Source organism: Podarcis bocagei (genome assembly GCF_964188305.1).
Source record: "Podarcis bocagei genome assembly, chromosome: 10".
In the NCBI taxonomy this organism is placed as follows: domain Eukaryota; kingdom Metazoa; phylum Chordata; class Lepidosauria; order Squamata; family Lacertidae; genus Podarcis; species Podarcis bocagei.
The window spans coordinates 34,708,457-34,725,023 of NC_138135.1; the positions used below are offsets into that span (position 1 = coordinate 34,708,457).

Below are 16,567 nucleotides of genomic sequence, written 5' to 3' on the forward strand. Positions count from 1 at the left end.
AGGTTGTTTTGACTTTTCTGATTTCCCCTTCCAACTCTCCAAATCCAGGCTTCACTCTCTGCTATAAGGAGGATCCTGGATAGTATATCTGATCTGAGCCTGGTGTATGTCCATCATCCTCTGCTCCTCAATTTTTTTTTACGCTATCCTGAATTTATGGGAAGATTTGGTCACCGCATCCTTCATCTATGGCTTTCCTGTGAAGACTACAGCCACACTGAATCTGAAGATACTGACAAAAGACTCTCTGCTGGCTTTTCTGACTCCTTAAACAACTTCAACAGTTTGCTTTGCATGCTGAAGGGCAATCCCAGTGCTTTGCTTGTCTTGCTGGTATGCAATATTTTTTAAAAAAAATCAATACAAGATCACCTTGTAGAAATATTTAGATTGCCTACCTAGATTCCATGTGCTGCAAAATCTGTTTGTTTTCATCATCACCATCAGCAGCATTAAATATCACACACATTTAAAGAGGAAAAGTAGCATGCCTCAGATTTGTTTTCTTAGAATGACGATCATTGGAGACGGTGGTGTCTTTGTGATGTATGGTTTTATTTGTACATACAGGCTGAACATAAGATGGAAGGGTTTGCAGCGTTAACACTCTTAACAGATCTAGCCATAACTGTTTTTCTTGTTAAAAAAAATAATGCCATACCAAAATACTTACAAATATTGATGCACAATGTTATAAAACCTTCCATACATACAATATTATCCATATTTATTAGAATTTATTATTCCATAAATTTAATTAATATTCCTCAAACTGGAATTCCTCTGATATCTACAAAAAAATCTTTTAATTCTTCTTCCTTGTCTTTCTGCATCCTTAGTCCAGTAAATTAACTTAACCAGTTTAATCAATGCTCAACTTTCCAAGCTATTATTTGGGGGACTTCCTCCTTTTTTCCAATTATAGGCTACTCATATTTTAGCTGACATGAATAGAATATAAATCAGTCCTTTTTCCTTCTTAAAAACCTAATAACACTTATGAGATAGAATCATAGAATTGTAGATTTGGAAGGGACCTTGGGTGTGTGTGTGTGTGTCATTTATTCAAACCCCCTGGAATGTAGAAATACTGCCCACAACCATCTCTGGGTGCCTCCCATCACTCCTCTTCAGCCAGCCAGGCCCTTGTTTGTGCTACTGGGTTTAATAACAGTCAAGAAACATTCTAATGACCTTAATTGTGCATTACACAAACACACAAATAATTTTGATCTTAATGGTTTTAAAACGTGTCACTAATTTGACTGCATTGCAGCAGAGCCACCCAGTTTTCTCTTGGTGGGTGGGGGCTGTGCTTGACTGCACCTTGGCTTTTATTTTAAATAATTAGGCTACAAGAATTATTTTAGTAATTCAGACTTTAATTGTAACGCAGCCTGTTGATTAAAAAAGTACTTCATTTGAATATCTGCATTGCTATGATGTCTCATGCATCCAGGTTAGTATGATAACTTGACGATTTTGGAATTTGGCTTCTAGGTAGGGGTCCAGATAAGTCGCTGTGCCATAACCATAGAGAGCAGCAGCGGCAATATTCGCTTAAACTGGGCCTGATCTGCTTCTCTTCTCAGGATCTAGTCTGTGTTGGCACCGGTGAAGTAGCCCACAAAGTCCTCATTACCCTGAAGGCCTTCCTGAAAATAGATGAGAATGCCCATGTCTGTGACCTTCTTCGAAGCCAATTTCTACAGATTCTGCAAAATCTTCTGGTAGAAAACAATTCCAGCGTTTTGCAAGGTAAGTGACAGACCTGCCTTAAGTGCAGGAAGCTGTGGTTGGGTACCAAATCCCCTCAAGTAATTTAAATACTGCTCTTGGGCCAAGTATTTCCCTGTTCCTATGTGTCAGAGCAAGACAATATTTTGGGGAAATTTAACGGAGGAATTTGGGAATTTTTCAAACATAACTGCAAGTTTAACCCTTAGCTATGCCTGCTAATGTAATCTGTCTCTTCCCCTGATTTGCTTATTTGGTGGGTTTCTCTCTCTGAGAAAAGCCTACTATTTGCCATGCAGCGGGTTAATAAATGGTGCCCCTGGACATGATATCATCATCCCTGCTTTGAAATAAGTGGTGGTTCTTCATACTTCCTCCATTATGCTACTTGATTCTTCCTTCTTGATTGGGATAGAAATTGTCAGATATGTGATGAATTAGCACTGACACAGTTTTTTATCAAACAAACATGTTTTACACCCATCAATTGGGCCAGCACTATGTTTGATTCAGGGCAGACATTGAAGTCTTTACTAAGAGCACATCTGTTTGCAGGGCAAATCATGTTGATCACTGTGCATCCTTGCTCATCTGATATGCAGCATGCCATCTGTTAGTTGTATATCAGCGTCCTTCTGATGCAAAATCAGCTGACCCTCTGCTGTAATGCAACACAGCCTTAGAGTCAATCTCATGTTCTGATTTGAAATGGTACGTGTTGTTTAGGACAGCCCACAGCAGCCTGTTACTTTAATTATAGCTTTTCACTGCTTCTAACAGGACATAATGACTCTTTAGCTCTCCAGATTAAAAAAAATTAGTTCTGACAAAGAAGGTGTTCACCATGTACACAGAAGATAGTTCCTGCAGCACCTGTTTGTTTTCTCAGTTTTTGTAGTCTAGAGGCCAATTAGTAATTTTCTTTCATGTTTCTTTTTAGTCAACCAGGCCCAGCCCCTTTTATTGAACCTCCTCTTCCTGGTTCAACTCAGGCATGCGACTGAAAGAGAGCTGGACAGCACGGATTTCAGATTGCTTCATCTGGGTGAGCTTCTGAATTTGTTCAGGCTGGATCTTTGGTTTAGAGATGAGAATATTTTATCTGGGGCATCTTACTTGACGGGCCTAATAGCAACAGTGTGGTGTTGTGGCTAGAGTGCCAGATTAGGGTAAAAGAAATTCAGGTTCAAATTCCCATTCAGGAACTGAACTCACTGGGTGACATTGGGTGAGGCGTTTATCTATTTGCCTAATCTCAGAGAGCTTTCTGTAAGGATAAAATGGGGATGAATAACTCCACTCTGAGCTCCCTGGAAGATTTATAGATTTATTTATTACTGCATTTATTTCCCACTTTTTTCTCCAAGGAGCTCAAAGTGGCATACATGGTTCTCCCTGCTGGTTTCACAGATCCTAGTCCAACATTCTAACCACTAGGCCACTCTGGCTATGTGTCAGCTTTCCCCAGGTTTTCTACATTCCCTGTAATATGTTTCTGATGGTAGCAACAGTATCCTGCTTTAACCTCCAAAATGTATGCTGGTGAGGAGTTGTAACATACCTCCTAATTATGATGCACAGCTGTGGCAATATTTATTTCAGGATTTCTTGTGCTCTGCTTTGAAGCCAGATGGATTTTGTCAGTGTCTGTGAATTGCATTGCACGCTGATTTGATTAGCGGTCTGAGCAGGTGTAGCTGTTTTCGTATCGAGCCTTTCCCCCCAAATATTTAGCATATTGGAATCTGAAAAAAGATGAAAATTATATTGAGTATTTCTATCACACAGTCAGCAATTTGTCTGGAAAATGCAGCCCAACAGACCATGAAATTCTGCATCCGTCCCTCAACTACCTGTATTGCAGCCTTCAGCAGACAACCCCAGCCAGCCAGAAAACAGGTAAAAAGTGATAAATGGATTCTAACTGCCCACTCCCCCTTCAACCTTATTATTAATTAAATTTGTGTACTGTCCTATACCCGCAGGTCTCAGGGCAGTTTGCTACAAGGGGCCTGCCCCTACTGGAGCACTGTTGCTGTGTGAATCCACATTTCCCCCATTTGAATTCAGCCACTGTAGTATATGCATGTGCAAAATGAGTTTGTCCCCCTTGTCTGAAATCACAGTTTCTCTGGTCCATACTAGTAGGTGTTGGAGCTGTTATGTACTGAAGTTCTCACCCTGGGCCAGCAGGGGATACTGTAGATAGTTTTCACTCAGGTCCACATATGCAAATAAGGGGTTGAAAGTGACGTTCAGTGATTGGATAGTTACAGAAATTTGTTACAGTTGCGTTGTAGTGGAGCTCTATATAAGCAGGCTGGCTGAACCCTTCAGTTCAGTTCTGTTCTGGCCTGTGAATAAACAAGAGCTGTTTGAAGAATCGTTGTGTCGTCTGATATGTTCACCCACAACTTAACAGGAGCCATGTGCAGAGAAGAAAGGAGTAGGCGCCAGGGCTCCATCTTGTTAAAGACTGAGGGAAACTGAAGGAGTGGGAAGTTACTGGGGTGGGAGGAGAGAGAAGAAAGGGAAGGGCATCGCACTTTCAGGAATCCCCTCCCAAAAGCCCCCACACAATGAGGAGCATCTTCCATATGGCCAAATACATGGCAGGGGCGCTGGGAGGCCTGCAGCCTCTCATGAGATGATTCAGCCAAGTCGCGGCAGTTTAGCAGGAAAGTATGGAAGCCACCGAAGGTCCAGTCACACACCGAACTTCCCACCCAGCATAAATCCCTCCCACAAAATGAAGAAGTAGAAAGAATATGCTGTAGGCAGCCGGTTGTGATGGGAAGGCAGGAGGAAAAAATCCTTCTTAGAGGCTGTGTCTGGAGCCTTTCTTTGAATCCAGTGCAGATGCCAGAACCTCCCTCTTTCAACATCTGACTATGAGGACTGCTAAAGACATGGCATGACAGGAGAAAAGGCTATTTAAAAAGGCCTCTCTCCTACTTGTTCATTCTGCACATATAACTCATTAACTTACTTTCTATTTAAAATAGGTATAGAGCACAAACTTAATTGTGATTTTCCACTACATGATGCAAATCTACAGGAGCCCTTGTAGGGGGCACGGGGAGGACATTGAACATCAATTTTCTGACATGCTGGGGCATTTGTTCCTTCACTGGCTTTAAAAATTCTGAATATTTTGTCTGCCTATCTTGTGCAAAAGAAGGGAGGACAGTCACATTTATCTATCTATCTATCTATCTATCTATCTATCTATCTATCTATCTATCATCTATCTATCTATCATCTATCTATCATAAAGAGCCTACTTGTACTTAACAAGCATTGTTCAGTATTACATTGCTGAGTAACAGTATCATGCATGTAGTTAAAATATATTATTTGATAGTCCAAGAATCTTGGAGTCGTGGTGGACTTGGGGCAGAAAAGGATGGTGCCCCTTAATTTCAGTAGCTGCTCATGACTGGTCCTTCCTGGTGCTCTTGGCTTCTGCTGCCTTTCTGCTATGCCAGTTGCACATGGCTTGTTAGACCCTTTCTTCCTTCACAGTGGTGGCTATGTTATTTTCCAACACACCTTTGCTAGAGCTACTTGAGAAAATTATCCACCTCACTTGGTTGCCTGCCTGTTCTTCTGAACCTGCTTTGCCCTCATCCAGTGAAGCACTTCTCTGCTCTGCTTGGCTGCTGATTTCTTCTCTCTTGACTCAACAACACATTTACAATACAGAGGTTAGAAATACTGTAAAACTTTTGCATTAGAAAGTCCAGATAAAAATTACTGCTTTTATTCATAGGCACAATGCACAAAGTTTAAGCATTATTAACTTTTTTATTATTGGTTCCCTAAATCTATTGCATTAATTAACTGTAATCCCAGTCTGAAAGTTCATATTGGTTTATTAAGCTGAGATAATAGTTAGCCTTTTGTCTGCATAGGCAGCCCTTTGCTCCCCTCTTTGCAAATTGATCAATCAAACCAGGAGGTCTCTAATTAGCCATTGTTTTCTTTTCCATCAAAAATGATGGTTGTGAGCTTTGGAACTACTCAGGTCTTAAACTAACTTCAAATTAAGGTTTAGGATTAATAGTTTCCCAGTTCAAATGAAACAGGAAACCATGGTTAATTGGAGACTCAAGAATGTAAGATGAGTATTGCTGGATGAGACCAGAGATCTATCTGGTCCAACTTTCTGTTCCCATAGTGGCAAACCAAATACCCACAGACATGATATGTATGTAACAGCACTCATGCTGGTTTTATTGTTTACGTTGTGAAGGGACTGGTGTATGGCAAAGATCTGGTTCCTGTCTTGGCTTAATAATGAACACAGACATAGTTTATCATACCCCAGCCTAGGAATAATTTAGCCCAACGGCAAAATCAGCATTTCAAGTCCCAAACCATGTTATTCCATAAGATAGATAGGTATTATATGTAAACGAGGCATTACATGAATGGCTTAGAAACAGGTGATATAAGGTCACTGTATTGATATCATATTCAGAAATTGAACTTTAGTTTATCCTGTGTGTGAATTAGGATAATTCCTGATGGTCTCCTGTTGTTTGATGTTGTTCCCTCAGTTTTGGCAAGCACAAAATGTTCAGAATGGCTAGATGGATGCGTCTAAAGCTCATGAATGTGAGCTAATGTTGTGCTGTTCCCTAATCCTCTGAAGGGGAAACAGCAGTTTAGTAAATGATTAGCCTCATTCATTTTACCAGAGTGTTAATAATGAGGATGAATCAAAAGCAGATTTGCATAGCTGACTGCCTGTGTTCCCTCATTCTGTCTATAATCCCTTAGAAGTCATGGAAGCTCTATTTAATTCCATAAGTGAATAATACTGGGAATACATTTAATGAGCTGCAGATCCAGTGTCTTTTGAGGGGTTGGTAATAGACGGCTGGACAAAGAAAATTAGCAGCCCGGCTGCTTCCTTCACTCCAATCGCTCCCGTCACCAAACATTTTCTGATTCATTTCTGAAAGGTTGATCATATCATCTGCCTTGATGTGGACCAGGTCTTCAGCGCACTTGCCTTCAAGAGGAAGAAACCCACCCTGTTCTTTGGTAGGCTGCATATTTGCCAGCATCAGCTAAGAGAGCACTAAAGGCTGCTTCACATGTTATAAAAACAGAAGTCACTTTTGCTAAGAAATGGCATAAATCTGGCCTAATGTAGAAATCCCTGGGAAGCTGCAGTCCTTTGTGGTTTCCCAGTTCATTTATGTGTGCAGGATCAGGGCATCTTATCTATATGCAGGGCTTGCTCAATTCCTACATGAAACTATATTATTATTATTAAATTTATTGTTTTAATATAATGGTGAACGTTCATAAGTAAATATGGAACATTCCCCCCTCCCCCTCTCGAACATGAAACTGTATATTATTAAGCAAAAAATGGGGGGAGGCTTGAATTTCCCTCCCCTTTGACCTGTTCTTCTGTTTTAACAGCTCATACTGTTCTCAGTGGTGTCTGCCTGAGCACTGATCAAATCTACACACACTTCAACAGTGCTGCATCATCAAATGCTCCCAGGCCATTCACTGGGCTCCAAGTGGCTTGAAGATCATAGCAGCATTTGAATACATTATAGATTACTATATAAAAGATGGGGGGGGGGGGGAACTTGCAAACTTTCAAACATTAGTTTTTATTTTCTGAGAAGGCTAATCATTAAAATGGGTTTTATGTCTTTTTCAGATGCATTTTTAATCAAGTCATATTGAATAAAAGTACTTGAAATTAACACTGCATATAAATAAGTCAGCTAATCCATTTTCTTTCCCAAAACAAAACGAAAAGATTAATCCAGGCATTAACATACAGAGGCCTGATAGGCTAGAGAGAACAGTAGATTCAAACAGAAGTATAAAATATGTTTAGGACAGGAAAGAGAGTGTATGTCTTTGAGATTTGGGGGGAATTTTTTATTTTTCTTTTTACATGTTCCTTGGGAAGGCTGTGCTGCTGTAGACTTAGTGTACCAGCCTCTGCTAAACATGCACTGCGCATGTAGGATGGGACAATGCAAGTTGCTTAGAGCTACCTGTAAGAAAGGTAACTAGCAAATACAATTGTCGTCATCATGCTAGAATAGTACATCATTGTTGCTAAAGTACGAATGTAAAGTACTAATAGATGGTTTTATACCCAGTCAGCATCCTTCAGTTTCTGAGAGCCTTCTTTAGGCAGAACCTCTGCTCATCCTTTGTGAAGTTTGCTGTCCGGTCTACAGATGAACATGGGAATGAACTTCCACAGTCAGAAGGGGATGCCTCTCTGTGTCCAGTAGCCATGCGGCATGTAGTGTCCTTGGTTATCCGTCTACAGAACCTCCTGCTCCAGGTAGAAGTCTAGTGATAATAACTGAAACCATTTTGCCATCAGCAACACTGTTGATCTATTTCAAACACAGGAGAAGGCATACAGTCCACTGCCGCCTCGCAAACTTTCCTTGTTTCTAGAACTGAACTGTTTCACTACTGAGAGGCTTTTTGGATCATTATTTAATTTCTAGTGCAGAATGAATATAGATCCCAGGACTCTGTCCATGACAAGTCTTTTTTTAAGTACTGTACTGTAGCTTCCTACAGCTTAAGTCCCTCACTAGCAGCAGCTCACTTCTGCTACCTTACTAAAGAGGCTGCCATGCAATCTTAAGAGTTTTCTGAGCAACATTTTGCATTCTTTCGATAGTGGAATGGGGGTGGGGAGCCACTTCTACATCAGTTCAAACCTAATAAGTAGTTTTTTTGTGGGATTTGGTGGCAGTGATTCATGCCCTCACCCTTTCCCTTATATTTACAGAAGGACCTTTTGCTGTCTCAAACTGTTATTGGCTGTCTTGAAGTCTTGTTGGAATACCTGTATTCGAGGAACCCGATTGCTGGTACTCCTTTCAGCATCCTTATATGTGTTCACTTGATTGACTGTGATTGTCTGCATCAGTGGGCACAGTATCTTCACCAGTTGCAGGAGAGATTTTTAGTAGCAGGAGAGGGAAGAAGCTGCCCTCTCATTTTCCGGAGTGTTTCTTGCTTTGCATCAGGGTGGTAGGTGGTTGAGAATGCGCTCTACGTAATGGAAAAGCAAAATGTAAGTTTCCAGTTCTAAGAATCTCATTCAGTTCCCAAGAAAACATTGCAAACTCTCTTGCCTATACGGCAATCTTGGTCAGAGCCAACAGGATACGTTCTGGTCAGCCTTTACCAAGCAAAAAGGTGCATTACTAGGGCAGAGAGTGTTTGGTAAATTATTCTATGGATTAATGGTAACCAGCAGCATAAGGGTGTCTCTGACAATTGCCTTAGAAAAGCACCTGGGCACAATCTGCACCAAAGCCCCTATCCCAAGATATTCCTGTACTTTTTGCAAATGCCGTTGTTGCTCAGTGATCACGGTGTAGTTCCTTATCACTCAGTTCCGTGACATACATCACTGTAATTAGTTTTAATTGAACAAGGAAGTGGGTGGTATTTGAAAGATGTTTTCGTTTCACGCAGGTAAAGTGCACGTGCACCTGTACAGACAGTCATTTATGCTTAAAATGTGATGTGCTTTCCCCCTTTTCCTCCTTGAAGGCAAACACATGCACCTCTCTGCATGCCTATTAAATAACTACAGGTAGAGAGATGTGTCATGTGACCCACCAGAAGCAAGCAAAAAGTGGCAATCCTGCAAAATAATGCTGATATGGATTGTACCCTGGTGTAGGGAAGAGTTTTATGGAAGGTTTCATTTAGATGGATTTGAAATGGTGTGTCAATGACCACTGTGAAAAAGCTTTTTCAGTATTAAGGTGGGGTCATGTGACGTTTATAATGGTATATTCAGCAGTGAGGTAGAAGTAGCCTTATTGAACAACTTTCATACTATATTTCACATAAAGTAGATAATATTCCAGTGGTCTAAGCTCAATTATGATAACATAGTCACTTTCCTACACCTTGCCTTCCCTGAAATTATTATTTCTTTTCCCTGCTTCACTACTCCAGTACATTTTTGTTGTGAATGAATGAATTAGGTAAGAGTTTAAATTATTACCAGCAATATTTTTTTGCAGGGGGAGGGGCAGGGAGGTGCAATAGTAAATTTTATCTCCGGAAATTCTTTTTGATGACTTCAAGGAAGTTTCATTCCATATGAGTAAGTCTCTTTAGCTAGAATGTTTTCCACTCGGTTGGTTTTTAAAAAGCTAACTGCGGTTGCATTCTACATTTCTAGCATCCCATATTGTCTCACAACCATGGAATAAATTCCTGCTGATCTCACTCCTAGATAGTGTCGATAATTCATTTCTTCACCCTGAAATTCTAAGACTAGTTGCTTTGGTGAGTATGGGGGCTATAAACTGCAATCCTGAAAGTTTCTAGTATATTGTTAAAGAACATAGTGTATCTGCAGCTATTTATGCTGTGTACATTAAAAATGGGTAACATACAGGCAAAATCTGTAGCCCTGTAGTGTTTGTTAGGGCCAAAACAGGTATAAATAATTGAATTTCCTGATTTTAAAATAAAACAAAAACAATCAAATATAGTTGTTAGCTCTTATTCTGATCAGAGTTGTGGCACTGGAGAGAAGTTACTTGTCGCTTTATCCTGCACTATTTCCTTGATCAAAATCTTCCCCCGCCAGCTCTGTATAGTGTGTCTTCCACTCCAGAAAGGCAACAGCAGCTTCACTGTGTGAGTGGCGTTTTCCATCAGGGAAATGTTGGAGTAGGCAGGATTAAGTGCTGCTTCCCCAATGCTCTTGCTCGAGTCAAAATTGGAGACCCACTTAAATAAAAAACTTTTTTTAAAAAAAAGTTGGGGATTTTGTGAACAGTAGGGAAAGATACCCCTCCCCCAGGGACCAGGGTTAAGGAACCTGTGACCCTACAGATGTTTCTGGACTCAAATCCCCATCATCCCTGACCACTGTCCATGCTAGCTGAGGCTTATGGGAGTTCAACAAGACCTGAAGGGTCACAGCCAGTTCTTCATCCCTGACATCTCAAGGTCAGCAAGTTCTGCCTAAAAAATGGGGAAGTTGTTTTATGATACCTCTGGAGCATAGGAGCCAATTCCTAGGAGCCGTGTGGGCTTCGGCTCCCACAATAAAATCACAAAGTTGATGGGCATTCCCATTCAAATGCTGTGAGTGTGCACTTCATCATGTGATCAGTTATGCAGGTGGGGTTTACCTGGGCCCCCACAATATTTTATTCAAGTTGGCACCCCTGCTGTGGAGCCAGTGTTTGTATCGTACTTGAGGAAAGCTGAACTATGGAACTCCATGCCACAAGAAAATAAATTAACTTTAATTACTATGTTTTAAAGTTTATAAGGTATCAGAACACTAGAATTATTTCTCCAATTGAAATTGGCCGCATACTTGAAGAAGCAGCTAGTACTAAATTGCCAGAACTTTCTGATGTCACAATCAGTGCACTTCGCTCCTTTCTTGTTCAGGTGAGCCCTTTGGAAATGATCTCGTAACAGTAAGCAGTAACTTGAGAGTGATATCATAAGAATGGTTGTTATGGGTTGTTGTTGTTGTTGCTGCCATCATCATCTTCATCATCATCATTAATGGAAGTTCATTTCACATTACAGCACTGATTTTGCAGCCTCGAGTTTCAGGCCTTGGGCGGAATCCTTTAGTCTATCTTCCTAAATGTGTGTGGAGGGGGGTGAAGCGGCGACCCACACCTCCCTTGTGGCGGTGATCCCAGGGTTCCCCGTTAAAGGGGTCTTGAGGGGAGGCATTGGCCATACGCCGAGAGGTTGTCATTGCTCTCCCCTGTGACGGTGGCGAAATGGGGGGTGGGCTCTCTGCTTGAACATATTTCTCCAGAGCCGGCCCAATTCCCACACATTCTGGATAACCCTGATGTCTCCCAGATCCCCAGCTGGGGACTGGGAAGGATAAACACCCAGTGTCTACGCCAAGGTCTCCCTACATCTGAAACTTAATAAAGTTGTGGCCAATTTTAATCCCATGGCACGTTGTCTTGAGTCATTCCACTCAGGGGTCGCCTGCAGGCAGGTTAAAACATTAGCAGGATTTTAACCACACTTGTAAAGTAATAGAATGTATGGATAATTTAGAAGGATCAAAAATTTGGGTAAGTATTGCTATGTAGTTGTAAATAATATATTTAGGACCCATGGAAGGGATGGGGGGAAGTCAGGAGATTCAGAGCAATCTCGATATTTGGATTCGTAACTGTTTTTTGTTGTATGTTTATACTTTTAAAAATCAAATTAAAATATTAATTTTTTTAAAAAAGATAACAGCAGTTTTTTAACTGGGATTGTAAACTGCCTTAGGATATTTATTATGAAGGTAATAATAAATACCTTAAATAAGATGCAGTGATTCCTCAATGAGAGTAACCTCCATGGTGATTCTGAAATGGTTCTAACAACTTTAGCAAAAGCCACTTGCTTCAGGAAACAGATTGCAGAGGGGTTGGTAACTTAAGTCCATGAATTTCATTGGTCTCCTCTGAGTATGACTAAATGTTAGATTCCATCTACAGTTACTTATTCCTTAATTTACAGAGAAGCACTCTTTCCACGTGCCCTTTGTTCCTCTGGTTCAGTACTACAGCACTAAGCCAGCATGGAAAGCTGACATATGGCTATGCCTTTGGTTTTTATTGCTATGGTAGGAAATGAAGGAAAGGGAGATAGGAAGAAACAAACCTGTTAATTATTTCTGTAATTCCTTTCACTTTGATGTAAGCTTCAAAGGGGAAAATGTCAGGTGGATTCAACTCAAGCAGCATCTGTTCAGACCTTGCTGGAGAGCCTCCCGGCAACAAGCAGGAGTCAGCCGACCTTTCCAGGCATGATGTATCCTTTTGGCAGGATGCGTGCGAAGTTACTGGAGTAAGGTACAGGCCGCCATCTGTGTAGGTCTGAGGTTGAGACTAGACTGCCTATTTTGTGACATCCACTGGGAAGAGTATGAATATAGTTTCAAAAAGGTAAAAAGAAAACCCTGTCAAAGTGCTTTTTGCCTTTTCATCACTTGCACTCAGACAACGTAAAGCAGTCAACATTAGATATAAAGGGCCCTAGTTTACAATAATTAAAGGTAAAGGTACCCCTGCCAATTCGGGCCAGTCTTGCCAGACTCTAGGGTTGTGCGCTCATCTCACTCTATAGGCCGGGAGCCAGCGCTGTCCGCAGACACTTCCGGGTCACATGGCCAGCGTGACAAGCTGCATCTGGCGAGCTAGCGCAGCACACGGAACGCCGTTTACCTTCCCGCTGGTAAGCGGTCCCTATTTATCTACTTGCACCCGGAGGTGCTTTCGAACTGCTAGGTTGGCAGGCGCTGGGACCGAACGACGGGAGCGCACCCCGCCGCGGGGATTCGAACCGCCGACCATGCGATCGGCAAGTCCTAGGCGCTGAGGTTTTACCCACAGCGCCACCCGCGTCCCTTTACAATAATTACTTAAGTCCTGAATAAAGTAAAAAGTCCTGTTTTGAAAAAGGCAACTCGGAAGGCATCCAAAGGCTTGCTTGTTTGCCTTCCTCATTGTTCCATTAATATTTTTCATTGTTCGTATTAGATTGCAAACAAAGCAGTGCTTAAACTAGTAATGTTTGCAATGAAGAACAGGGAGTCGGTTTTGTGGCATTTTGCAGAATGTCCCTGGGTGCCTTCAGATTGTTACTTTTTTGCATGAGCAATTGAAGTGCATACTGGAACTTTGGGTTTGTGCAGTTTAAATGGGTTAATGGGTTCTGTTGCCTTGGCACAGGCATGGCCAAACTTGGCCCTCCAGATGTTTTGGGACTACAATTCCCATCTTCCCTGACCACTGGGCCTGTTAGCTAGGGATGATGAGAGTTGTAGTCCCAAAACATCTGGAGGGCCAAGTTTGGCCATGCCTGCCTTAGCACAACCAAGGCGCTTGGAAAATACACAGGGAGGAACATCATGCTATGTTCAGTCAGGGCAGGCTTGTCAGCTTGCCAGATGCAACCATCCCCTCTCTCTTCACCTCGCACAGCTGTTCCAGGGGTTCTCCTAACACTCACTCCAAGCCAGGTTTATTTGGGGAGAGAAGACCTGTTGTGCAAGTGGAAGTTCTTTCTTGTGCCAGCTTCCACTTTCAGGGCTTATTAGTTGACTCTAGCCCATGCCGTTTTTTTGTGCTTTGCAAAGTTATGGGGGAAAGTATAAAATAGAATGCGGATGGGTATGGAGTGTAAACACTCCATCAGTGTTTTCTGGACATCAAAGTACTGTGTGTATAGGATAAATTTAGATGCTGACAGTCAAAACTTCTGAGCAACTTATATTTTCTGCTCTCTTGCCAACATGTGTTCATATGGCAAATATTTCAGAGTTTTCGGGAAAAGAATAAACGAATACATTTTCTAAGCAGCGTATTATCCTTTCAACACTTTATTCTTTCACTCAAGCCCTTGAATTCAGATGTCTTGGAGGCGTGGCAGTTTCTCTCTCACATATCAGAGACTGAAATGAGGAGGCAAACAATACTGAACAGAGAACATAATGAATAAAGCAACTTGCCTTTATAATTTCTTACCAGCCAAAGGCTTAAAGGAATATAATACAAGTGATTAAAGCCTACAGAAGTGATTTTGTAATCTAGTCTGTAGTTTATGTTTAAACTTGTAAATTAAAAACTTTAAATCTGTTTTTTGTCTGCCTTGGAAATGTGTTAAGCGAAGCATGCATTTCAGAGTTGTTTTTGAGCACTGATAAAGAAAAGAATTTGCAGGCACTTCTGATAAATTCCCTAAGTGCTTGACCTCAGTAAATAATCTATTTTGCTACTTTACGCATCACCTTCTTAATATTCAGGTGCCATGAATCATTGTTTTGGTTAATGCAAAATGATACCATGTTAAGAGAAAGCTTTTGTGGATCAAGGGTTTTACTATATCTAGCCAAATTCAGAGTCAGCACTCATTTGTTTTTTACACACACACACACACACACACACACACACACGGTTGGCAATAGCAACAGTAACAGTGCTCTCAACCCTTTTGGTACAATAGCTGAACATTCTCTGAAATCTTCCCTCTAAGGGCTGATTCTCAAATGTGACTACTAGTGTTGCTCAAATTGTAGTCATTGTAGCATTTTTTAATATGTTGAAAGGATGTTCTGCCTTTCATTTAACAAAATATTATTGCCTGATGCTTCAGGAGTTATATAGGTTACCTGTATGTATAAAATCTCTAAAACCACCATACAAAAAAGGCAGGAGTGAAACAGCCACTGCCCCATATGTTTACAATACAACCAAAGGCTTACGACCTAATCAAAGACAAGACACACTGCAAGGAAAGGGAGGTAATATAAAAGAAAGGATGATCAGGAGAGGCATGCCTGCTGCTAAGCGGAAGGGCACTTTCACAGCACAGAGCGGCAAGAGAAAGGCCCCAGGTGCAACTCAAAGGGTAATCTTAGGTGTAACAAAGAGACTGGTCAAGTGAAAACTAGAGAATTAGGCAGTATCAAGGAGTGAAACAATCTGAATGGCAAGTGGGAAATAGAACAGATAACAGCAGAAGAGGGCTAAGAATAGAAGCAGGAAGCCAACAAGAAAGATACAAGAGTAGTCTATCAAGGAAATAAAATTAACCAGAATGTTGGGGGTGACTGTAGAGGAATGTGAATCCTAGCTGTACTGATCAACTGAAAATGGCGAGTTCAGCAAGAAGGACATGAATATATAGAAGAAAGGCCTGTAGCTCATTGGTAGAGGATCTCCTTTGCATGCCGAAGGTCCAAGGTTCAACCTCTGGCATCTTCAGGTAGGGCTAGGAGAGACCTGTCTGAGCCCCTGGACAGCTGTTGCAAGTCAGTGCAGACAAGGTTGTAAAGTCTGGTGCCCCTCATATGTTGGACTACAATTCCCATCATCCCTCACTATTGGCTATGTTTGCTGGGGCTGAGGGGAAATGGAGTCTAGCGGCATCTGGAGGGCATCAGGTTGCTGAGTTAGATCGTCCAATGGTCTGACGACGTAAGGCAAAATTAGCATAAAAAAATATTTTGAAAAGAATCAAACAGTTATTTGTCTTCCATGCTTCTGAACTTGAGATGATCAACATTATCAAGAAGGAGAAAGTGTTTTTTTGAAAAAATAGGGGTTGATCCATTGAGAGAAGTGTATGACTACTGCAGCAGTGCACATAAATTAAAGGCCCATTGTGACAAATACAAAAAGGGGAGCATTTACACTACAAGATTTCATACTTGAATAAACTTACTTGCTGGAATGGTTGCCCCTTAATGTATTTTTACAATCCTGTCAAATCTTAATGATTTTAATTAAATCATTTATATTTAATTGCATTTGCTTGTTTTAGATAATGTACGATTCTATAGACAAAAATCTTCACTAATTATTGGAAAAGGCCATCTTATTTTCATTATCATCTTCCCTACATTAGCACGCCAAAACAAAAGTAGCCTCAAAAAATTATGAAGTATGCCTGTAACTTCTATGCCCAAATAATTAAAATAAGCCCTGTCAAATATTCAGTAAAACTGATTATCTTGATTAATTTACTGATTAAAGAAATTACTGAGATAAGGAATTTGCATGTAGGATAACATTTCACAGTTTGATCCAATTTTCTGCTATGTAGTTAGCACTCTGCTCAGGTTCTAAACCAATTATAAAATATGTTTATAAAAGGAATAAAGGGTTGTGTTATGTATCACTTGCGATGCCACAGGCACTAGCCCAATGGGTGCATGTAAGATGTAGCGCTGAGACATGTAATGCACAGTAATTTGAAGCACAATGGATGCATTGGAGATGAACAAAAATGACCTAAGTGCTCTGGG

At 41.0% G+C, this 16,567-nt stretch overlaps 1 protein-coding gene across 5 annotated transcripts in view; it reads left to right on the plus strand.

The window, feature by feature from the left end:
• The window catches only part of LOC308595400 (meiosis inhibitor protein 1-like), a 28,898-nt gene extending 14,502 nt beyond the window's left edge, over positions 1 to 14,396 (plus strand). Inside the window, exons 15-26 of one of the 5 annotated variants that reach the window (XM_081209490.1) lie at positions 49 to 333; positions 1,593 to 1,758; positions 2,678 to 2,782; positions 3,526 to 3,636; positions 5,263 to 5,444; positions 6,708 to 6,789; positions 7,881 to 8,071; positions 8,534 to 8,615; positions 9,950 to 10,056; positions 11,050 to 11,181; positions 12,461 to 12,570; positions 14,158 to 14,396. In XM_081209490.1, the coding sequence (XP_081065616.1) occupies positions 49 to 333; positions 1,593 to 1,758; positions 2,678 to 2,782; positions 3,526 to 3,636; positions 5,263 to 5,444; positions 6,708 to 6,789; positions 7,881 to 8,071; positions 8,534 to 8,615; positions 9,950 to 10,056; positions 11,050 to 11,181; positions 12,461 to 12,570; positions 14,158 to 14,164 (1,560 nt within the window). In that variant the 3' untranslated portion in view covers positions 14,165 to 14,396. Of the gene's footprint in view, positions 1 to 48; positions 334 to 1,592; positions 1,759 to 2,677; positions 2,783 to 3,525; positions 3,637 to 5,262; positions 5,445 to 6,707; positions 6,790 to 7,880; positions 8,072 to 8,533; positions 8,616 to 9,949; positions 10,057 to 11,049; positions 11,182 to 12,460; positions 12,571 to 14,157 lie in introns of those variants that run through there. The other 4 variants (XM_081209489.1, XM_081209491.1, XM_081209492.1 and 1 more) reach the window with 4 other exon arrangements.
• The last annotated feature ends 2,171 nt before the right edge of the window (positions 14,397 to 16,567 follow it).